The following is a 24,977-nucleotide window of genomic DNA, read 5'->3' as shown; positions in this document are numbered from 1 at the left end:
TAGCTTTTTCACATAGCATATGGATATGCTAAAATAACTAAGAACTGATCATCCTCCTGATATCACAGAGCTCTTCCAAATTCTTGACACTGATTCTCCAACAGGCACGCAGTCCTCCAGCGAAATCACAAGTCTTACTCACTTCCTCAGCTTTCCCTTTAACCTTCATCGGATTTGAACTTATGCATTATGGTTCCCAGCTATACTCAGTCATCCTTCTACAACTCTTGCCTCTAAGTTCTCTTCAATCCAAATTCCAGTGTCAGATCACATTAAAATTGTCCAAACACCCCTGGTGTTCAGGCCATTTTATGAATGACAATATGCAATCAGGAAACGGCTTACATTTGAAGACATTTTGGTTAGGCATGGGAGAAGTCATTGACAGCAGCCCTGTTGAGAGAGACTTGGGGGTTCTGGTGGACAAAAGGCTCGACATGAGGAAAAGGCTCTGGGAGACCTTATGGTGGCCCTTCAGTACTTAACGGGGTCCTACAGAAAGGATGGAGAAGGACTCTCTACTGGTGTGGATAATGATAGGACAAGGGGGAATGGTCATAAACTAAAAGAGGATAGATTTAGATTAGACATCAGAAAGAAATTCTTTACTGTGAAGGTGGTGAGGCACTGGAACAGGTTGCCCTGAGAAGCTGTGGGTGCCCCATCCCTGGAGATGTTCAAGGCCAACACAGTCTAGTGGGTGGCATCCCTGCCTATGGCAGGGGGGTTGGGTGATGTTTAAGGTCCCTTCCAATACAAGCTATTCTATGATTTTATGATCTTGAGAAGAGTTTCAGGAAAAGTAGCAGTAGTGTATCTGAGACTATTTTCCTCAAAATCATGCATTTCAAAACCCCAAACCAATCAAATCTGCAGTTAACCTGGAGTTATTAAACCTGGAGTTTAAATCTGCAGTTGATCTGGATAGGCTGGACCGATGGGCTGAGGCCAACTGTATGAAGTTCAACAAGGCCAAGTGCCAGGTCCTGCACCTGGGGCACAACAACCCCAAGCAGCGCTACAGGCTGGGAGATGGGTGGTTGGAAAGCTGCCTGGCCGAGAAGGACCTGGGAATACTGGTTGATAGGCAGCTGAATATGAGCCAGCAGCGTGCTCAGGTGGCCAAGAAGGCCAACAGCATCCTGGCTTGTATAAGAAGCAGCATGGCCAGCAGGTCTAGGGAGGTGATTGTCCCCCTGTACTCGGCTCTGGTGAGGCCACACCTCGAGTACCGTGTTCAGTTTTGGGCCCCTCGCTACAAGAAGGACGTGGAGGTGCTCGAGAGAGTCCAGAGAAGGGCAACGAAGCTGGTGAGGGGTCTGGAGAACAAGTCTTACGAGGAGCGGCTGAGGAAGCTGGGGTTGTTTAGCCTGGAGAAGAGGAGGCTCAGGGGAGACCTCATCGCTCTCTATAGGTACCTTAAAGGAGGCTGTAGAGAGGTGGAGGTTGGTCTATTCTCCCACGTGCCTGGTGACAGGACGAGGGGGAATGGGCTAAAGTTGCGCCAGGGGAGGTTTAGGTTGGATATTAGGAAGAACTTCTTTACTGAAAGGGTTGTTAGGCATTGGAATGGGCTGCCCAGGGAAGTGGTTGAGTCACCATCCCTGGAGGTCTTTAAGAGACGTTTAGATGTAGTCCTTAGTGATATGGTTTAGTGGAGGTCTTGTTAGTGTCAGGACAGAGGTTGGACTAGATGATCTTGGAGGTCTCTTCCAACCTAGATGATTCTGTGATTGTGATTAACATGACAGCGCAACTATCACGTAAGCTATATTTTTTGACAATGCAGTATAAAAGGTGTACATTGATGAAGTCTTTTCAATGCAATGAGAATGTGTTGTGCCATATTTTGTTTGTTTCCTTTTAAACAAAGCTGCTATTTCTCCTTTATTTCATATCCATTTCACAGAATTATTTTCTGTAAAATATATCTAGACCTAAGGCTAGTAAGGCATGTCTAGTAAGACTAGTTGCATAAGTTACAGTCACTACTGTGGAACAATTTATTTCTATACCAAACAAAATATAGCTCTACTGATGAAAATTACTGAAAATTTAGCTTTATTGAGAGTTTTGGTAATGAATCAAACAAGAAAAAAAAAGAAAGCAAAAATACTCCATTTTCAAGTTTTCTATAATCAAGATCATTTTAGTTCACATTTTGCAACCTATTGTCCTATTTGAGAAAATCACAAAGTATGACACTTTAGGCAATACATTCATTTGTACATCTTAAAGTTCCCAACCACAGTTTACATCTCTTTTCCTAAGTGTTTAAAGCTGTTATTAATCTAGAAAACCGTGTAGTTTTAATTAGTATGTTCCACTCAAAAATAGTTTTGAAAGACACCGTGCTATTCATACTCACCACATATGTAAAAATGCACATTAAAAGGCATTTGTGTGTCAAACGGTGTTGTGGTTAGTAGGTTTTGCATCTTTCAAGACAAAAATATGTCCTATTAACATAATACTGTTATACAAATTCTACTTGTGCCAGCAGATACTTTTCCATAGATGGTTCTATCTTTCTGGTGCTGGAGATACGGTGAACAGCCCAACCTCAATGCTAACTCTGTTCTTGTTAAGCTGAATTATCCTTTACTGTAACACTTGTATTACATCATAGAAACCAGGACATGTACCACAAGTTTATGGAAGTTGTGGGACAGCAAAATAATGAACCAAGTTCACCTCTACACAGCTACAGGATGCAGTCACTCAAACAGTATCACATTTTTCAGAGACTGCTGCTAGTAACTAACATTCAGAGGTTTAAAGGTCTTTTATGAAGTGAGATGTTTATGCATTCATCAATATATACTAAAAACAGGTGTGAAAAGGACATTTCAAGCTTCTAAGTACAGTCTTCTTCAAGCAAGAATACAAAACAGAAGCTCCATTTTAAATACAGGCTGGCTTTTTTTGCCTTCAATGTATAAATATTAGAGAAGAAAGAATTGTTACAAGACCTTTTCAGGTATTTCCAGTTCAAATACATTCATTCCCAGATTAAAAAGTTGTTTTATTGGCAGAAAAATAACTCTCAAGAGGTTGGTTTTACTAAAAGTTACATGGAAAATATTTTTTAGAACATACCTCCAAATAAAAACAAAACTAATATGAAAATAGTACCAACAACTGATCAGTGAGTTGTTGCAAAAGGTAGTGAAAGAAAATTATCTCATCTGAAAAATAAACACACGTTAAACTTAGGAAAATCAACAAACTCCATATAAACTATGATACAATAAGCATTTCTTTAGTTTATTCATGTGCTTGATATGCAGCAGGTAGACATATGAATTGATGATTTTGTACATTTTATTCTGTCATAATTTAATGGCATTATTTTGAATGCAAAAAACTGTTTCCATGTCCAGTAAGTGTTCAGATTAAAATACTTACAGATTTCAACTCAAAATGTTCAGACTTATAGAAGCAGAAAAGCAGAATATGGAATCAGAAATCAAAGAGGCCTATTCTCAAAGGATTTTACTTCCAGACCTTCAGATTGTCATTTTACCACAATCTCAAACTGTCTTTTCTAATTACAGGACAAAATTATCACAGAATCAGTTGTCTGTGATATTCATTCATAAATGCAAATACTAAAATTGTTAATGCCATTGGTTATGTTTACCAGAACATTTAAGAAAGTTTAATGTGTAAAAAGTAACTGCATGTCAGGAGAACTAGTGTTTTTATCCTAATATAATAGGATTGCATAATATTTATACAATAACAACAAATCTCCTTTAGCTGTCAACAGAAGCAAGACTTTGGGTAAATTAAGGGTAGTTCAGGTGGGCTATTATCTTAGTCTTTCACATTTACCTTTTTGCTTTTTGCGAATTTTCTCAACAAGGGAACGAATCTGCACATATTCTTCCCATTCTTTACCAGGACCGGGCGTAGGACTGCTGCATTCTGAAAAAAAAAGCCAAATGTAAGAATTCTCTTTAATAATATATGTATTTATATATATATATATATATATATATATATATATATATATATAAATATTTTTTAACATCAGAGAAAAGGTTATGGTTGCACAGTAACTTTAAGTGAACCTTAGTACTAGTCCTTTGAGCACGTTCACATAGTAAACACTATCGTGTTCACTGTTATAAATATCCCATTTTTTGGCAAGTAATTGCTAGAGACTTTGGAAATTTTCACAACTGTTCACACTTGCTACTGTCACTGGTAACTGTCCTGAGCTACACTGTGGTTGAAACACAGGACCAATTTTCATATCCAGACTTCTTGAAATTTTCACAACTTTCCTCAAGTTATTTTACTTTCATCTAGTCTTCTATTCTTTCAGGTATAAGAAACATCAAATGTTTAAAAAGCTAGTAGAAAAAAATGCAAAGAAACAGAGCTTTCAGTAGTCTCACAGATAAAGCAAACAGACAAAATTCTGTTTTCAATAACCCCCACAAAGCACCATTTACATTGGCCTGTTTGCTGTTATTTTTACTGTAAAGAAAGCAGATAATAGCACTGTGCTTACCTTCGGTAAATGAGAAATTTGCTAGTACATACATTTGACCTACCTAATTAACATAGTGTTCAAAGACGCATGCGTACTGGAAGGACAAGCAAAGGAACACTTAGCCAAGCTTTAGCTTTAGATTAAATCCACAGTCTCTCTCTGACAATATTCTAAATGCCAGCATGTGGATCTGAGCTGCATAAATCCAAGTGGGCAGCTGAAGATTACCTTGTTCAACTGATTTGAAAATCTTTCCACTGAACGAAACATGGAAGCTTGACAAAAAGAACAGCTGATACTTGTCTTTGCTTAGAAAATTAGATCTATATTTTATTTTTGGTAGCAAAGCACAGGCCAACTGTAGCACAAGCACAAAATTGCTCTGCCAACTCCTTGTCTCCTCTTTGTGAGCAACGCTGAAGAAAAATCCTGAATTTTTCTAAGGCAACATTTAAATGTGTCCAGGATATGAAAATTGGTCCTGTGTTTCAACCACAGTGTAGCTCAGGACAGTTACCAGTGACAGTAGCAAGTGTGAACAGTATTTTAACATCATCATATGAATTTGTGCTTTGCTTTTTATGCTTAGTAGAAATAACAGACGAATTCCAAAAACCTCAACAAGTGAAACAACCTTTGGACTACGCGCTAGAATTGAGCACTACAGAAGGCTTCCAAACAACGATAAAAATAAACATTTTTATTTAAGACAAAAATAACAGTGCAGTTGAATTGAGTTGCACTGTTGCTTTCCACAATTAATTTCTCTACTCTGATATTGGTTCAAAGTGCTGTTCAAATGTTCAACAGAAATGGTGTAATTCTGGTTTCACTAACCAGAAAAAACATTATGAACATGCCATCCCTTCTCCCAAAGAGGCATAAAATGAAACTTACTTTGCAATAGCTCACTAATTAGATTCAACATTTCCTTTGGAGATACTGTCGCTGTGGCTCCTGTACCTGACTTCTGAGTTTTTACTCGGCTCTTCTTCCCCATCTTCCAACTAAAACAGATTAACAAGCAGACTTGTTACCAATTACTAAGAAACCAAATGCAGTAATGACAAGTTGACAAGAAGACAAACAAACCAAATTATTTCCTCTTGACACGAAACAAGAGAGTGAGACAGACTGTCCCTAAGGACATGGAGACTACGAAGTCCTGGGGCATAAAAAGGCTTTTTACCTCTCTAGTAGATATCAGAGGCTCAAACCCATGCGTGCTGTTTCATTTTATCAGTCCCTCTTGAGTCGCATAATTTGCTTTTCTAGTACAGCTTCTACTGCTTCTACGTGAGAAGCCCTCACGTGCAGACTGGTCAGGAAAGATCTCAGATTCTTTGCAATCACTTCCTGATTGGTCACATCCCTCAGCGTTTTTTTTAAACAAACATTGTCCTCTAGAAAGACACTGCTCTGCCACAAGCCATCTATCACATTTGATGCAATATTTGACTAATTTTCATATCATAAGAATGCAGGAGGTGACACTCATTAGGATATCCACATGAACTTCTAATTGTAGGAACTGTAAATAGGATCAATATATATGGCCAACCTGCTGTAATATACTGTAAGACAAAGCCACAGAAGAACACTGGCGATGAAAATAAAGAACCTAGAAAAGTTTATTTTTGTGGTTTCCTTGCTATACTTTTTTTTTTTTTATAGTAATGCTCTCATAATTGAGAAAATAAACAGAGCTCCTGGTACACGAGGCCACCTTCACAAAAGACTCTATTTGCACACCACGACCACTTCAGTGGTTTGCTCTTCAACATGCCAGCCTGTTACATTTATTGTAAACCCTTGCATACTTAAAAGAAATTAAGTCAGACAGGTCTGTAATGGACCCGACTGCAGGTCTGGGGAGCAGAGTCCAAAATCTTCAGAACAAGCACTGTCTTGGTTCAACATGAAACAATGCAAATCTGGTTCACACAAATGGTTTTGCACATTTGTTCTAAGCATAATCCCCTGTATCCTTAAGAATCATCAGAAAAAAAAAATCAGTGTACTCAGTGTATTCCACGTTACAAGTTAAAAATTATGACAGTTTATACCAGAGAAGATGCTCATAAATACTAAGATAAATAAGTTGAACAACTGAAGTGATTTTGAAGGATTCTGGTTTCTCAACTCCAAGAAGAAATTGTTTATCGGCCAATAATTTGATGGAAAGCAGCCTAAGAAAATGCCCTGTGTATACAACTACCAGAATACTGCAAACATCCTCAGAAGTTCTTTTTAGGGAAAGATCTACTTAGTATACAAATGTTCATCAGTAGATTTCATCAGAAGAAAAAAAGACAACAAATTTTATACACGAAAACATGAAAAATGCCACCATGCAATTAGAACGATGATACACCAATACATGAAGCTGTACGAATACAGTACACGGTCAGCACTACATTTTAAGTTTTAAGTATTTTTTACAGTATATTTTAACAGTATATTTTAAGTATATTTTAAGTTTTTCAGCATGAAATTTGAACCTATTTTTGCAGTGAAAGCATTGCGAGGAGTCTAAAGATAAAGCTGATTTCAGAGCATGTGAACTTTGGCTTCCAAAATAGAATGAAAAGAAAAATGTAAACAATGGTATTTGCATTACTATCACAGGTGAATTGTCTCAGAGACCAGAAAGTAACCTCTAGCTGAAATATACTCTTGTATATTACAAACTGTAAGAAACTCAAGGCTAATGCAAGATCTGTTTCAGCTTCCACAGCTCAGATAGCACACAGTGAATATACCATAGGAAATAAGGTCAGCGAACACTACTTACTAGGTTGATGGCACTGTAATCAGAAAAGCATTTTCACTAGTACATGAAAAACACTGCAAGCATCTCCATAGATGCATTTTGTCTCAACTATTGCTTCTCAGTCATCAGAATTTCTAGAGACAACAAATTCTGTACCCTGCATGCATGATTAAATCAGCAAATTTATCTCACGCAAAAAAAAAAGCAAAAACAGCACTGACATCTTCAGATATCTTGTTTTGAAACTATTTCCTTTTAAGTAATTATCTATCTTGATTAAGACTGCACTTTTTATCCAATTCCCCAATCAGAAAATAGACCTCCACTTCCTAAATAACTTATCTCCGTTCCTCGCTCAGTTACATGAGACAAAAACAACAACTTACAATCCAATGCATCTGACAAATGTGGTGTTTGCTAAAGGCCATCATCTGAAAGGAATTCCTGGTATGTGTGTATTTGTCCAGAAAATATATTCCAAACACCAACCCAGGGGAGCTGCTTAGCACAAGTCACATAACATAATAATTTTAATGTAATATATATATAAAATAAACATATTATGAAAATTTTATCAAATATTCTTAAAATCTAGACTATATAATCCAATTACACGTGTCAAAAAAACAGTTTAGTTAAGCAACACTCCGTGCCATTTTTAACCAATAGATTATGAGTTATCCTGATAACATATGATGCAATATGGAGAAAACAGTGCAATTTCTTTGTGAAACCACTTTTTGTATTTAAAATTATATTTCCATCATACAATTCATGAAACAGATTTTAGAGTTTGATTTCAATTCCACAGAAATCCTTGGATTTCCAAAAATACCCGTAACTTAAGAAAAATATATTTTTTTAATTTGAAATAAAATTTCAAAAATGATGCACCATTTTTTTTTTTTTTGCTAATGATTAAAGGCATGTTTCAGAAAAATGAAATATAAGCCTGTTTCTCAACACAGCAATGAAAAGCCAGGCTGTTTGCCAGTATGTGCATGACAACAGAAGAAGCAATCTAAAATATAGCTGCATAACAGGCAGAGAAAAACAAAAACCTTTGGGACTGAGATGAGCTGCAAACTTCATAAATATCTGAAGCAGCAGCAATATTACATTTCAGTGAGGCATTTTTTTTTGTTTTGCTTTGGTTTCTTTGTGTTTTTTTTTAAGTTTGCTTTTCTGGTTGTCTTCTGGTTAACATTTTTAAGTGCTATGCCATGTTTCCTTTCAAATGAACACTGCTTAAAATTCCTGAAAGCATTCTGCAAAGGGAGAGTAAGCTGACAGCAATGATGAATAAGCTTGGTAATACACAGCACAGCCACATTTCCAAATATAGTGCATCAGCTGGCTTGGCAAGAAGGATCATGCCAAAACACTGGCAGTGAAGGGTGTAAATGATCTTTCTACCCCTTTTAATACTGCTGTCAAAAATGATCCATCTCCCCCTCCTAATACTGCTGTCAAAGAGCAGTTGTGTTGTGTCAGACTTTGAACTTTTGTTTCCGCATCTCACACAAATAATATTTTAATGAGCTGTAAAATATTCTCCCCTTGACTTACAGCTTTAGAGTGAGAATGTTCACCTAACAGCTTTAGAAGGTAACCACGAGAAGTCTGTACGAAAATACCAGAAGATGTTTGCTTGTTTTTTAATTTAAAAAGATAAAATAATAATTAAAAAGTACTGCTTAACATTCTCATTAAGAAAGCCAATACTTCAGATATTTGAGAATTTGACCTGATCACAGGATCACATTTCCATATGGAAGCAATGCCAAGCATGGATGATAAAAATATGGATCTTCCCAGACAGTACTTCAGAAAAAAATAATACTAAAAGTATTCTATGCTAACCATTGACAAAAAATTCCCAACTTTTCACATTCACATGACCACCAAGCTGTTCATTGCAGCACCTATGTCCATAAAGCCACAGTTAAGTCTGATACACAAAGAGGCTATCATAACAAGCTGTAAAGATACTCACCTCTCAGTCACCGGGTGAAAACACAAGCTTGCAACCTGTGTAACAACAGTGAATGCTAGGCAAACACTATACTAGTTTTTAGTATGTACCTGTGTTAGTTTTCAAGAACTGTGAAATTCTTCCCGCTTTCTGATACCACCTTTCCCAGACCCCCTGCAATGCTTTCAGTTACCTCCCTTGCCTCTTCGTGGGCTCCGTGCTGCTTTCAGTCTCCTCCCTTTCTAGCTAGGCAACATCACCTTTTGCAGGTCAGGATATACCTAAGCATGCTGGGCAAAAACATCACCATACATGCTGACTGCCTAGCAAACAGGCCAAGCAGATAACCTGTTCTCAACACAGCTTTTCCTTTAGCAAGTTGACCAGCTCATGCCTGAGCTCTCCCACTCCGAAACTTGACTGAAGATGCCCAACAAGTTGATGGCTTCCCAAGAGGGAAGAGCTGACCAGCAGACAGAACTGATGTGATCCCATAAGCCTCGTTTGCTTCAGCTATCACTTTTTAGTTTACAAAACAGTAAATCAGCTATTCAAAAAAGTTACCGAGCTTTTACAAATAGCCACCAAGTCTGGAAATCCCACAGCAAGAGGTGCCCAGTCAAGTCTAACTTTGCTTCAAGGACCCAGTATATTTCTAAGGCAGTATCATAACATTGTATCTGCTTTAATTCAGACCCTCCTCCGGGCTAATTACATGATGTCCTCCTTACATAATAGTTCCCACCCCACGCATCTTCTTGGCATACACCAGCACAGAAGGTGAGGGGGGCAAATCCGGAATCGGTATTAGAAGGACAGACACGGGTCGACAAGGGCAGACAAGGAGAAGACGAAGGAATTCTCAAGCTACGCAAAGAGCACCAAGAGGTGAGGACAGTAGGTGGCTGTGGGATATATTCCTTGGCTGTATTGAGCGGGAGGACAGATGAGTAGGATGTACACAAACCAGGCTTGCAGGGTTTGTTTTTCTCCTAATTTGATTACCTAGACGAAGTCATTCTCCCCTCTACTTCAGTTAGGGAAGCATATCGTCTTGTATCAACATATGCTGAGTGGCCAGGGGCTTAAGGGACAAGCTTATAGGCAATTGGTATGAGTTCTCCAATGCGTATGGAGGAGAACACAATTTTACATTTAATTTGACCAGGTTTAATGGCAATTTGGTCTTTTGCTTCCACTGCTGAAGTTCTTTTCTGAACGTGAATCTATGACTGCTGGTAAAGAGATAAACACATTTCATAGCGAATAGAAAGCACAAAATCAAGAAGTGTAAGAACAGTGTGGGTGGAGGAAGATATGTCTGTGATCTTTAAGAAAAATTCAGTTTATACACTTACAATGAACACTACGTTTGCTTGTGAAAACCACCTACATCATGTCACTTGGAAACCACATTAACACTCTCATCACTCCTAAGGAATTAATCTAGATGTTGTTCCCACTAAATAAATGACTGTTACAGTTTCAGTCCCTTTTCCCCCAGCTCTCAATCTCTCATCTTTGCTGCACTCCATCACTTCTCTTCTTGCTATTACTTCCCTCCCACCACTGCCCTTTCTTTTTTCTTCCATTTCCTCTACAAAGTTGCCTCAAAAGCTCTGTGAAATACAGTACCATTGCAGTTCACTCTGTATACATTTCCTCCAACATGCTTCTGTCCTTTCATTTAAGTTGTAAGCTCTTTAGGAAGCGAGACCTCCTGTGATTAGAGAGTGCTCATAACAAGGCAGCCTTGACCCCCAATTTTTTAAAGGGAATCTGAAATATTGCCATAGTGCTGATGACAATGCTAACAAAAATAACTTAAGAAAAAAAACACTAAAAAGATTGATGGTAGAAAAGCCACTTAAGATTGCATTCCGCTTAGAATACAGTATAAATTTATGCTTCCCAAGAATTCCCTTGGCTATGGCCTGCAATATTTCATTAAGAGAGCTTTGATGCACTTATGGCTAGATACTGTACTCTGAGTCAATCTGAGGCACAGCCAAATACAGAGTACCCTGGGGTTCTTCTCCTGTCCCAGAACAACTCAGTGTGGACTGTGTTGCTTCTGATCGGTTATAATAAATCTTTATGCTATACTGTCGCATAGCCTCAAATGCCGTTCCTTCCTGCAGGTCAAGGCACTGTGAGCTCTCCCTGTATAAAATAGGAGGATTGCCATGCTTAGATTTTTCCATCTGATCATGTCAAGCATGCTGTCTCCAGCAGCAGAGCACGGCTCTGAACACGTATGTTCTGCAGTAAGAGGCAGACCCTGGCACACGTACATACTGCTTACACCACAGAGCAGTTTTCTTCCAGTCCCATGAGATTCTGCTCGCCATTCCTCCCTCCTCTTCTAGTGCCCGGTCCTCAGATTCCCAGATTCAACACTCCATAAAATCAGAGGGCTTCTTCCTCAGTCTTCTCTTCTAGCACGCCATCTACCAGATAGAGGCAACAGCTTGATGAAACACACCAGTTGCCACATCTCCTACTACCTTCCTGTCTCTCTGAAGAACAACGCTGAACAGCATCCACCATCCGCTGGGGGAATGGTAAAAACAGAAGTTGCTCTGCCTCTTTTTACAGTCTTATTTTCATCCTTATCTTTGTCCTCTTTACTTCTCCTTCTGCCAGGCCAGGCTGACCCAGTCTTTTACCCCAGGAAGAACAACCACAATAGCAACCAAGAGCAGGTACCTATGGAGCTCCGAGAAAAGCACAAAGAGGAATTTTTCTCTCTCCAGTGTGTTCACCCAGCTTCTTGTGGTCTAAGCTGCAATTTAGCAAGCTTCCCTTCTCCGTGAGGTTGTGAAATTACCCAAGCCAGCTTCTCCTATTTCATACAGGAATTTCAGTTTTATCTTCCTCTGAAGACCTGATTTAGCCACGACCCATTTGTATTGGGACTGAATGTAACCGAATAAGAATAAAATATGAAAACAAGCAAAAAACACTTAACAAGCGAAACCAAAACAGAAAAGAAGAAATATCAGACCAACACTGAAAATTTATCTCAAGTTTTCACTAATGAAAAGAACTTAGTGGCAAACAAATCATTTGCAAGACATGCCTCTATTCTTAATGCTTTCAAATTAATGTGTTATTTCTCTTCCTAGAGGACGGGTTTGAGTACAGTTACAGCAAATGAATTTGTCACTATTTTAAGAACAGTTAACATCAACTGAGTACATAAAAGATGATGTGAGAGAACACTGTTGCTTTTGTACTTATTCAGAAAAAAATCCAGTTCATGCAGAGCATCTGTTTGTCATGCAAGATACTGTTTTATACTGGTTTTACTTCTACAGCTGGGCTGTTTACTAAGGCATAAGACAGTCACATGGCTGACTTATGTTTCAAAAAACCCTGATGTCCAATACATTTCGATCATTTGTGAAAACACTCACATGCTCTGTGCTCAAGGAGCTGTTTGCTATCGCTGTGCAGTCCCAAAAGCAACCCCTTCAAAAGATTTATAAACTTTAGAAAAGGTTGGTCCACAAGGAGAATGAGATTAGGAGGGTAGCTCTTGACAACAGCTAATGTTCACAGAAGAGAATTCCCCAAAACGTACAGCAAAACCATGACTACAAGAATGTTAATATAGCCCCAAAACTCTACTGCCATAGCTATGCCAGACAGAGTCATTAAGATACACCGATTTTATTAGGTACAGGTATTTGTACAGGTATTAGCCTGTACACATTGATCAGGAAATAACAGACTACACTGTTTAATTTAAAATGTTGGTATGCTAAGACATGAGCTAGTAATTACGTGCTACCTTCGACTGTGTTTAAACAGATTTTCAAAAGTCCCATAAATCCAGAAATTCCACAAATTGCCAAAACAGCTCCTGTGATGGTTTAACATGACCTCTTCTACTTCCCATTGCAGCACAACAATGCTCAAGAAGTCACTTCAGTGTGTGTGTCATTTCAGACAGCTCGACCAGTAAGCGCACTTACTCCATTGGGCACATACAAGATAGTCACTAAAACTACTTTCTGTAAACCTTAATATCAGTGATGGCTTGGTCAAAGACTAGGGCCTTTTATCACTGTTTTTCGTATTTTGCTTACCACTGGATTAAGTGACAATAGCATGAAAATCAGTTGTTGCTGATTACTGTGAAGGCACGAAGTTAAAAACACTATGGTAACAGAGGTGCAATGAAACAGTCTGTATCACTCACCTCCTTGCCACAATGTGAACAATTAAAACCAGTTCTGCCCCCATTTGAGACAGCTATAAGCTTTAAAATTTTGACAGAGCCCTGGATGCAACTGTAGAGTATACAACAATGGTATTTAAACATACATTTTAATAGCAATTTCTTTTGGAACCCCAAACGTATATTTCACATGGGCCATGTCTCAATGCTTTTTGGTCACTTAGAATAATTCTGGTGACCAAAAAAGAGACTACACCTCTTCGAAATAACAGAACTTCATCTAACAAGAACTTAACCCATTCCTCCACATTACTTCCTTTAAAAAATGTGCGTGGAGAACATCAAATGCACATTCTTGATATTATATGCAAGTGCTTTAGGATACACAGGGAAGACTGGATGTTTATTGGATATATGTCACCATACATTACTGTGTCTGTTTCACATAGCAGCTAGAGCAGAAGAAACTGAGTCTGGCTGAACGGTAAAAAAAAGTTCTTGGGTATGACTGCATAGATTTTTTTTTTTTTTTTAAGTTCTTTAATTGCATTATAGTTAATGACATAAATAATAGAAAACGAAGCAACAACATATATTCCAATTAACTGGACTGTCTCCAAGGAAGAGATTTAAAGCTGAAGATGCTTAATGCCAAGGACTGCCATTTAATTGCAACAATAACTCCACCTAAGTGGAATACGCTCAAGCAACTTAGCAGCAATAGGGCCCTTGATTATTTCTATGCAGGATAAAAATATCAGTTTTTTTGTTTTAACACCTTTGTCTACCCTCTGCTTTCTACGCATAGCGCAACTCCAATACAATTTACTATTGCATGCTAGGCTGCTCCGTTCAGACAGTTAGGTTGGACCATCAGAGACAACCACATCCCCAGTCAGAGCAGGGGCAGCAGATGCTCTGAAGTACTCGCCACAGCTCTGGGCCTTTCTAATGGAACTAATCCAGGTACTGAAGTTTCTCATCCAAACAGGAAGGCGATACAGATGTAACCGTACACAGATACCATCTCCCTTTCATTCACAAAGGATACGCACTTCCTACTCACACGCGTTCCTTAAAATCTTACACGGTGATAAAAGAGCTTGCAAACCTCTCTAACGGAAAGTAGGAAGGAAAGGCGATAACCACAGCGTAAAACAAGTTTGTACAAGCTTTAGGACCTGTCTTGTGTTACACTGCAGCACATGCAATTCCTGTCTTCAAAATGAGTTTCATTATACATACATCCATGTCCTGTAACATCTTAAATTGGCTGAATGTTTCAGCACCACTGCCAGAACAAAAAATGTTTAAGGACCTCTATTTGGACACTGAGTTGACACTACCCAGCGTGCATGAAGTTATTAGCATCTGAATTCAGCCAGTTTTATGCTGTTTCCTGGAATACCCTTTCCTTAAAGAACACAATCTAGGCAGTTTTAAAATAACCGCTGTATTTTCCTCTGGGTAACAGTGAAGCACACCTGTCTCATCAAGCTTCTCTCCAACGCAAATTAACTCACTAAAAGTGTGCTCGAAGACAGTACTGCTGGCACTTCACTCCAACCGGCAGTGCTTAGGATTGCTATCAGACCATAAAAAAACCACATCCGAATACAGAAGTGTATATTCAATGCATAACCAATGCACAGGGCTTCCAGGCTTCAGCCAGGAAGCACAGCACAAGCTTGAGTGAACAAGTTCACAGGATGCAAAATCCAGCAGGTATTTGTGTGCCATTTGTTACCCTCTCCAGGTCATGGGGAGGTATCAATGCCAGGCAGTGTGCTTGCTGTTAGGTGATCTCATGCACCTCGTACAATTCTGAAAAACACTAGAGGCCATTTTGGAAGAGGATGGAGTTGTAGTAGTGGAAAAGCATTTGGAATTGTACTCCACCTCCACAAAGGCCTGCTGCACTTCTTCACACCCAGAGTACACCTGTCTGCCCTCCTGCTGCAGGCAGGAAATGGCATCAGCTAGTCACACAAAATCACTGCTTTTTCCTGCAAATAACTAACCAGCATTACTACCTTTCATTCCACGTGTATCCATGTGCAGCTTAAAGAAAATAAATCTATTATATGGTAGGATGGTTACAATGGGTACTACAGTGTAAACAAATTCTTGCAGCACACAGATTTATGGCAGTGCAAGTGACAAACACAGCACTTCCAGTGCATTTCATAGCCCAAAGGAAACACTTCCCCACTGAAATTACAGACTTGCCTGGTAGCACATGCTAATGATTTTTTCCTTCAACTGGAAAACCTTCACTGAAGACTTGGCAACCCTCAAGCCACGTTACAACTACACTTGAAGATACAATAATTTGTGTCCTTGGGAACACCCACAGCAGACCAAGCACTTAGCATTCTAATTCCCCAAAGAATGCTGTTGTGAGAGTTAGGAAAGGAACTCCCACAATACTTAAGTGCCATGCATGTTACAAATACATACATATGTACTTTAAAGAGAAGCTTCTGCTACGAATGCCTGGTAAGTGATGCAATTTACGGTTTAATAGCAGTTGGAAGGCCTTCCAAACCCACTTGCCTTAAGTCTACTACCCATTTAGTGTGGAAAATCATGACTAATCTAGAAGACGAGACTAGAAGTTTCAGCTGAAATACTGGAAGTTATCCTAGACCTTAAAAGTGAAGGAGCAGGTTCCTCTAAGCCTCTTTTCATCTTCTGGCATTCATAGTTGGCAACTTGAACCCTTAAAGTCTCCAAGTCAATTCAACCTAGCAACACCACAGTGGTTTGAAATAAAGCTTTCAACACAGGCATTTACTGGGCTATCGGGCATAAGAAAGATGCACCAGCATTAAGTGTACTTGGCCTCACTCCTGAGCTTTCAGATGTGGTCACTATACATTATTACTTTATCAAACAAGGTGCTGTAAACAGCTGTCAGCTGCTAAGAAATGTTAATCCTCACAGTTCAGAACAAGGATAGTTGTAGTACCAACTGCTTGGTAGCATGGTTTTTGTTGTCGTTGTTTGGGTTTTTATATTTTTGTGTATCTTTACAGGTGACAAAAGAGACCAAAGCAAAAATAGTTTAAACATTTATTTTGGCACACGCAGAGTAAACGCGTTGCTCCCTTGAAGGCCACACATCACTTTCTGAAGAAAGCTCTCTTCTCTGTATTAAAGGAGAGAGCTTGAGCACCATCTCTCCACAGGAGAACTGTCTCAGTACAGCATACTAATGCACTGTAACCTGCCTGCTGTAAGTCAGTTCTCCTACCTTGCCTTACATCCACACAAACCATCAGCCATGTCACTGACCCTCCCCTCCCTCCCCCAGGCAGGGCATCCATCAAAACCCAGAACAGGGCTGACCAGACCCTACATACAATATTCTAGAGTGTTCAGATAAGGAGCTGCAACCAGCTATTGTCCCCCTACAAATCCCTAGGAAGTCTGGGCATCTCTTACCTTCAACCCCTGCAAATTGACTCTTCAGTGTTATTTCCAGCTAGCCACATTCCTATTTTCCTGGGACTGTCTCATTCCTGCATATTGAGCATATAGGTATCCTACCTACAGGTGCCAGTGTTCTGGATCTACAACCACTGCAGGCCTCTGGAGCTCCAACTCCGTTCAATCTCATCTCAGACCTGAACGGGCAACAGCAAGGAGGCACAGCTCAGGAACAAGCTTCAAGTCCTGCTGCTATAGCTACAGCCCGATCTCACATACCAGGAACATCACCATTTCTTTGTGTCCAAGAAAGGACCTGGCACTGGAATTGCATCACCCAGCAAGCCACAACTGAAACACTTACAAGATGAAGTTTAACTCCATCAGACTAGAATTGAAACATGTTCCTTCTCTAGTGTAAGATGAAGAACAAGAGGAAAAAAAAGCAGCAGCATGACTCCTGATGAGAGGGGTGCTAGTGCTAATGTTCTGCTTCCCGGTTCTTGTACCAGAGGGCTCGCTGCTTCCACCAGCAGCACTTACCTACTAGTCTGGCAAGTCACTAGATAAAGACATCCACTCTGGAAGTGACCGAGGAATTCTTCAAACAGCACAAAGGGCGGAACTGGTACTAACACTGACTGTGTTCATAAAGGAGCCACTCCTGACTGCTTGCTGTAGGAGATACTGGTCTCTCTGTCCATCAGAGAAAAATGCATTCTGGGAGCAGCAGTATTTTGCAAAAACTAGACTGCTCGTGCCCTGTGCTTTAGGACAAGGTGTCTCACATTGTCAGAGCAGAAGCGTGACAGAAGTGTTCAAGTCGGGTTTGTGTCATTTATCTGATCTGACATTCCTGAACTTTCTGGTAAAGAAAGTTCTGGTGGAACAAATTGAAGTTGCATCACCACATTAACTTCCCACCCTCAAGTAGGCATACACTAGCTTTTAGACTATGACAGCAGTTTACTAGAGTTTGCAGAGTAAGTCTTTGGCTGCTTGTATCATTATAAAAAAACCTCACACTCCTACCTCCAATCCACTTCCAGAGACCAATTACAAAGACACTGCAAAATAAAGCAAGCAGTTATCATGTTAGGCTATTGTTCACTTCAGCCTTCCAAATGCCCATACTCAAAGTACAGTTGGGCAATTTCTTCTATTCAGACACTGAATCAAAGATTTAATAAGCCAGAGAAACAGGTCGTACAAGCCAGACATCCTACAATGACAAAAGAGAATTGCAACATTATCTGACATTGTCTTGAAAGCAGGACTTTTTTACTTTTAAATAGAGCAGTTAATACAGAAAGCTTGCAATTTTACAAACCCTTACAAACCTCACTATTGTTCCCAAGCATCATTTGGGCACAAGGTGAGAAGTTACTGTTTGAACACTGACTTTCAGAAAAAGGAGCAGAGAACAGATACCGATCTGAATCTGACAACCACGTGAGAACCCAAGGGACGTTTTCTGCAGCTAAACCTTACAGTGATTGTATCAGCTTCTTCACTGTGTCAGCATACAAAACCTCTCCAATTGGTCTGGCAACACCAGTTCCATTTGCTCCTGACTGACAGAATCAGGTGCAGCAAGCTCCAGAGGGAATGGATCCTTCTCTATTTCACGGAGAGTTAGTATATTAATATGCTGTCGATGCAACTGTGCATAGCAAAGTGGAAGATTAAATGTTTCTGCTGGTCATCCAAAGCAGACAGCCATTCTCCATTCTTCACCAGCCAACCCATGCTACTTTCTGCAAGTCTAAAAATAATACTCCAGCAGGCAAAGGTCCTTGAAGAATGGAATTCAGCCATACATAGCTGAGCTTCCTGCTGAGACGCACTATTTGCAGAAGGCAGCTTCCACAGAAAAGATTATCCAGTTGCAAGATCATAAATACATGTATGCCAGCCTCCAAACATTAATACCAGAAATATCAAAACCCAGACAGTATTATCCTTCATGTGAGCAGCAGGCGTTACAAAAGTGCTGCTGGTTTAGAGATGGCAGCGATGGAATATCACAAGGACAGTTGAAATGTATCAATCTCGTCAAGTTCCTGAATGCCAGTAGCTCTAGCCATGCCACCTGGAAGCTCACAGCCCACCCCAATGACACAGCTTGTACAAGGCTATGGTGTACTGACCCAGAAGGTTGAGAGCCAATTTTGAAAATTCAGTTTCATACATGAAAACTAAAAACTAATAGGACAAATAGGCCACAAACAGGCTTTTAAACACACAACAGCAGCTATTTCCTAGTAACACATTCAACATGAAAATCTATGCAGATGTATTAAAGAATTGCTTTTATATCAAGGGTTGAATTGGCCAAACTGAATAAGTTAACCTGTAAATAGGTGCAGGGCACTAGCAAAGACTAGAAGATGCAAGCATTTTTATCACTAGCCTTAAGAATTAAGAAGCCCAGATTTGTAAGCATTGATAACAACCTCTATTCCATTCTGTCAATAGTCAATAGAAGAATATATTGGTGACATTTCACTATATCCCAGATCGAAAAGCAATTTTAAAAACAGAATAAGGTGTGGTGACTATCAATGCAGTAAACCAGAACCATTTTGACGCGAACACTGAAATGCTGTCTGTTAAAAAAGTATCAGAGCCATCCATATGCCTAAACAGAACTCTTACTTCGCAACAATAGCTTCCAAAATGGTAAGTTACAGTCTGTTGCACTTCAGAAAAATGTAGCATCAAATTCTCCAACAAACCTTACTTAGCTTCCTGGAGTCAGAGATTTGATGCAACGAGGTAACTGTTTGCTAACTCAGGCATCTGCTCTTGGTTTCATGAAATAAGCTCTATCGGCTTACTACTTTCACCTCTTCAAAGAGAAATAGGTTGAGAACAGAAGGATAGAAAGCTATACTGTTACTGCTCTATTTTTAATAACAGTAAACAGGAAAGACTTTGAAGGATCACTTCTTCCAAGCCCAGGAATGGTCCATCCCTACAAGCAGGATGTGCAAATCTTCATTTGCAGGTGGCAGAAGACCTGCATAAAGAAGGTACCCCTGACAAAACTCAGGGAAACAGGAGAGATGGAAACAGCAGGAAGCAAAATGCTGTTCGAGTATGCAGGGATAAGGTCAGGCAAGCCAAAGCCCACCTGGAGTTGAATCTGGCAAGGCACATGTAGTACAGGAAGGGCTTCTACAGGTGCATCAGCAGCAAAAGGAAGAGAAGACTAGGCAAGGTGTAGGCCTGCTGCTGAGTGGGGCTGGGGATGTGGTGATGAAGAATGGAAATAGGCTTCGGTATTCCAAGCCTTCTTCACTGATACGTGCCTTCAGGAATCCCACATTAGAAGGGACTTCTGGAGGTTGACTCCTCGAAAGCCCCCTGCTCAAGCAGGGCCATCTAGAGAAGGCTGCCCAAGCCAACGTCCAGACGGCTTCTAAATGTCTCCAAGGATGGAGATTCTACCTCCCCTCCAGGCAACCTGTGCCAGTGCTCTGTCATCTGAACAGTACAAAAAAAAGTGTTTCCTGACATTCAGATGGAACCTTTTGTGTTTCAGTTTGTGCCCGTTATACCCTTACTTTGGATATTTTTATACGTGTGAGATTGCCCCCCTTCCCCTCCAACCTTCTTTTCTCCAGGCTGAACAGTCCCAGCTCTCCCAGCATTTCCTCACAGGACAGATGCTCCGATCCTTCAATCACCTTCGTAGCCCTTCACTGGGCTCTCTCATACCAGGCATCCTACAACTGGACAGTACTCTAGGTGTGGCTTCACTATTGAGGAGGGAGAAACAAATACACCTGGAAGCCACTCCCAAATCTATGAAGGGGAAAGTGACTGGGAATGTTCCACATGGCTTTACGAAGGGGAAATCACGCCTGACCAACCTGGTAAGCTCAGTGGGATAGCTCTGGGTATTATGTCTCCGCTTCAGTCAGGCCTCTGACACTGCAACCATCACATCCTCGTAGACAAGCTGGTGAAGTACCAACTAGATAGGCAGACAGTGAGCTGGACTGCCAACCGGCTGAGCTGCTGGGCTCAAAGTGTTGTGATGAGCAGCACAAAGTCCGGCAGGAGGCCAGTCACTAGTGGTGTACCCCTGGCGTCAGTACTGGGACAAATACTGTTTACCATCCTCACTGCTGACCTGGACAACGGGACAGAGTACACATGCACATTCACAGAATAGCTGCAGACACTAAGATTGAATCACCTTACAGGCAAGTCTCCAAAACTAGATCTTTCAGAAGTCCACTTCAGAAATACTTCAAAGCACAAATTTTAAGCCTGAAAGCTCCTTCTCTCAGTACTTGAAGTCGTGTGGCTACATTTATTTATCATTAAATAAAGATAACCTAATGTCTTCAAGAGTGGCCCCGAAGAGAATTAATCCACTCCCCAAGAAAGTCTGGCAGGGGCAGGAAACAGCCTGCACCTCACTCTTGGTTGCCACTGCCTCCCCCCAAGGTAACTCATACCCCCTTATATCATCATCGTACAGGCACCTGGAGTAAGAGCCAGCATATGGGAGATACTGAACTGTCAATACAGGTTCAAAGGAAACAAAGTCACATATTACATCCTCTTCCCACTCCATTAAAACAATAGCACATGAAAACTTTGGTCAGTAGTACTATAAAGCATTAAAGACAGAAGACTCCCTATTTTAGAAATACAGGCAGCATTTGGAAGTGACTCAGTTTTATTAAGTTACATAACTCCATCATTGTCTACGAGATCCAAACAGATATAAAAATACACAAGTAAAAAATATCTAAAAATTGATCAACACACAAAAGGCTAGAATCCACCTGCTGGCACAAGGGACCCAGAGATGCACACCCCCCGTTCGGTGCAGGTAGCTGACACTCTTAGCAGAAGCGACCACAAAGCAGCTCATCAGAACCGATACAATTTACAGTCCGTGTTCAGCTACAAAGACGATTTTGGCCTACGTTAACACACTGGCTGAAAAGAATGGTGGCTCAAGCACTGCTGTTCAGTTACTTCCATGACAGCTGAGCCACCTCCTTCAGAGATACCGGGAACATGAAGAACAAAATAAGCCAGTAAGTAGATACTCATCTGTCATCCCCTAACATTTAACAGCCTTTAACATCAAGCTCAAGAATCTTTCTGAAAAATTGAAGAAATCTAAGTTACATTTCATTTTTATTCTTAACAGGACATCGGCAGCTGCAGTCTCAGAAATATTGCTTGTGCTTATGTTGTACTACCTGGATGCGGCCAGCTTCAGAGCTCATAAGCACCTGTTTGCTTATACTCACTGGAGATAAAGCTGACCTGAAGCCAAGTCACTCACATCTCAGCATGCTTCAGCCCAGGGCTACAACGACAGGTGGAATTCTCCCTGCAGCTGACAGACCTGCTGCTCTGGCCTGGTAGCAGACCTCAGAATTGAATGTAAGCCCTCAGTGCTAATTTCCCTCTACTTCAAAAAGTAAGGAACAGAAGACATATTAGAAGAATTGCTGAACAGTATGGAAAGGGGTAAGTGACAGGGAGAGATGGAACAACTGGAATAGTCATTTGGTGGAAGAGATGCGGGCATGAGCCAATGTAGGGCAGAGCAGCTAAAAACAGAAAAAGGGAGCAGAGAAGGTTATGGCAAACGAAGGGCAAGTACAAGAATGTAAAGCAATGTTAAAACACTCCTGGGCACTGAACTTGTTTTTTAATTACTACAACACAAACCTCTTCAAAGTAGGGCTCCAAATACATCAGGCTAAAACCATACAACACTAGTGGGGCACTTTGAAGGTAACATCAACAACTGGTATACTTCGTTTAGATTCGAGGTCCTTTCTCCCATTTTACACTTAGTATTCTTGGTTAAATTATTATTAAACATCTGAAACCAGGCCTAGGAAGCTGAAGTGTCTCTAATAAGTTAGCTGGCAAAGGATGGCTAAAATTGAATTCATAATCCCTTGTTTGCTATGAAAAACTGCACAATCACAGGTTTGCCAACATTAGCACAAGTCTACGGTGCCTAGAAAAGAGGGAAGTTGAACCACTGTTGTATACACTGCATGCATCTACCCTACAGAGAACAGACTTTATTAATCCCATCTTGGTTTCAGGTTGAGAAAAGAATGATGGTATGCAAATATTACCGTGATACAGGGAAGCAGCCACTCCGCAGAGTAATAGCAAAAGAAGTTACCAGAATTAGCTAAATCTTTATTTGATCCGCTTACAAAGCGCACTGACTCCAACAAATCCATCTAATTATTGGGAAACAAATTCCAAACACATTTAGTCGTGTAATTAGAACCAGAGATAACACCACTGTGACAATATTCTGGCCTGGGAAGCTAAAGATACTCCTAGATCTACTGAACGACACAGTACTGTCGGATGGAGTTTTGTTTCACTTCAGTTGCTAGTCAGACATTAAATTCAAGGCTGCCTCAAATTAATAATTTCTTACCAGAAGTTTATATTTAATTCAAAAGTAACACAAAATGCTAACGGACGAAGAAGAGTGGCTAAATCTAAGGCAAGATCCCAAATCTAAGCATGTATTTCATAATTACTATCACTTACCAGCTTGCTAATTCCAAATTATTATACTAATAGCCACAGTACTGTACATTTATGTCTCCACACTCTCCTCCCCCCCCCCCACCAAGCTTTCTTAGGCAGAAGGAATGCTTCTTACTATAAACACCTCACTGATCTTCAAGGGAAGATGACTTACTAGCTGCCACAGGAAACAATTCAGGCTCTTCCTTAATGATTAATAGTCCTATTGCCTCCCCTTTGAACCAGCTCCTCAGACAATTATTTGACCAGAAAAGTAAAAATATTTACTCTTCACAGAAAGGAGGCAAGTAAATAGACTGTTAAACCCAACCGCTTTGCCAATAGGCTTTTGTCATTTCGTTGCTTTGCTTGAGTTTAGCTCTTCCCAAAGACTACCACAGTTTTTTTTTTCCCAAATTCCTTTTGAGCAGGCTAATGAAGAAATTGTGTACTGTTTTTGCTTGTTTATTAAGCTAATTTCATAAAAATATAGCTTCTAATTGAGAATGAAACAAGTCACCCTGGTTGACTGCAGCCATCAGCACACAGACGGACCAAACAGCCCAGGCCTCTGAAGAGGCTTGGCGCTTAAGCCACAGACATTGTGACATGTCCTTTAACGAGTGCCGAAGGCTATGACACTCTGATAGTAAAGACACAGATCCCCCCAAGATATCAAATGTTCTCAAATTGCCTCCTTCTTTCAAAGAGCAACCACTAAAACCACTCGTTTGCTGAAGACTACCCAGTACGTCAGTTTAACCATACAGTGAGCACCGTTATGGTAAAGCATGCAATCTGAGATGCAGTACACAGATCTATTACACTAAAAATATCATTAAGATGTACATTTTCTATGGAAAGAAACATTTTATTTTTAAATTATATGCAATACTGAAGTTAGAGGTGTATTCAAAGACTGAGATCTGAGTTCAGTGTACAGATCAGACCACCTCAAACTGGAAGCAGTACGAGACACACTACACAAGACTCCAGGATCCCTCCCAGACTCCTTCCCCCAGGGCCCTAAATGCAACCCTACCCACACCATACCAAGGAGGTATTTTCAACTGTATGCCAGACCAGCCAGCCAGACATACCCAAGGCCCTACCGAAGCACAAGCCAACATGCTTGAGCCCCTACCATATTAAGTTACCCAAGTGAGCACAGCTCTGGGGGCACACCCTGCCTCTGCGCCCATCACAGAGCTCGCACTTTTGCTCATTATTTTATACCAGGCACCAGGTACCGGACACACAGGATGCTCCGGCTGTTTACTCACCTACATTAGCTTCAAAATATTACGTGGGATTTTGTTCTTTTTTTTTTTTTTTTTTTAAAGAGCTTGCAACTGAAAGCAGAAAACACAAGAGGTTAAGTCAATAAGGGCAGTAGAAAGCCATGAGGTGAAGGTGCCGCCTGAGGGGACAGGTGCTTGTGGGGGGTTAGGTGGCTAAAGGGGAGAGAAGCGGCTTGCTTTTAACTTTATTTCACGGAGAAACTTTGTTTCCAGAAGCAAATCGAGCCGAGGGAGGAGATACCGAGCCCGGTAATCCTCCCGGG

At 40.4% G+C, this 24,977-nt stretch overlaps 1 protein-coding gene across 7 annotated transcripts in view; it reads right to left on the bottom strand.

Moving 5' to 3' along the window:
- SETD3 (SET domain containing 3, actin histidine methyltransferase) overlaps positions 1 to 24,977 on the bottom strand; it is a 60,361-nt gene that overhangs the window by 34,861 nt on the left and 523 nt on the right. The window contains exons 2-4 of one of the 7 annotated variants that reach the window (XM_040559949.1): positions 24,697 to 24,765; positions 5,402 to 5,511; positions 3,838 to 3,930 (exon numbers count right to left, since the gene is read on the bottom strand). In XM_040559949.1, coding sequence (XP_040415883.1) covers positions 3,838 to 3,930; positions 5,402 to 5,504 — 196 coding nt within the window. In that variant the 5' untranslated portion in view covers positions 5,505 to 5,511; positions 24,697 to 24,765. Of the gene's footprint in view, positions 1 to 3,837; positions 3,931 to 5,401; positions 5,512 to 5,693; positions 5,712 to 7,298; positions 7,463 to 11,557; positions 12,037 to 17,413; positions 17,432 to 17,902; positions 17,921 to 24,696; positions 24,766 to 24,977 lie in introns of those variants that run through there. The other 6 variants (XM_040559947.1, XM_040559951.1, XM_040559948.1 and 3 more) reach the window with 6 other exon arrangements.

This window comes from Cygnus olor, chromosome 5, assembly GCF_009769625.2.
Source record: "Cygnus olor isolate bCygOlo1 chromosome 5, bCygOlo1.pri.v2, whole genome shotgun sequence".
NCBI lineage: Eukaryota > Metazoa > Chordata > Aves > Anseriformes > Anatidae > Cygnus > Cygnus olor.
This window is presented reverse-complemented; position numbering and strand designations above follow the sequence as displayed.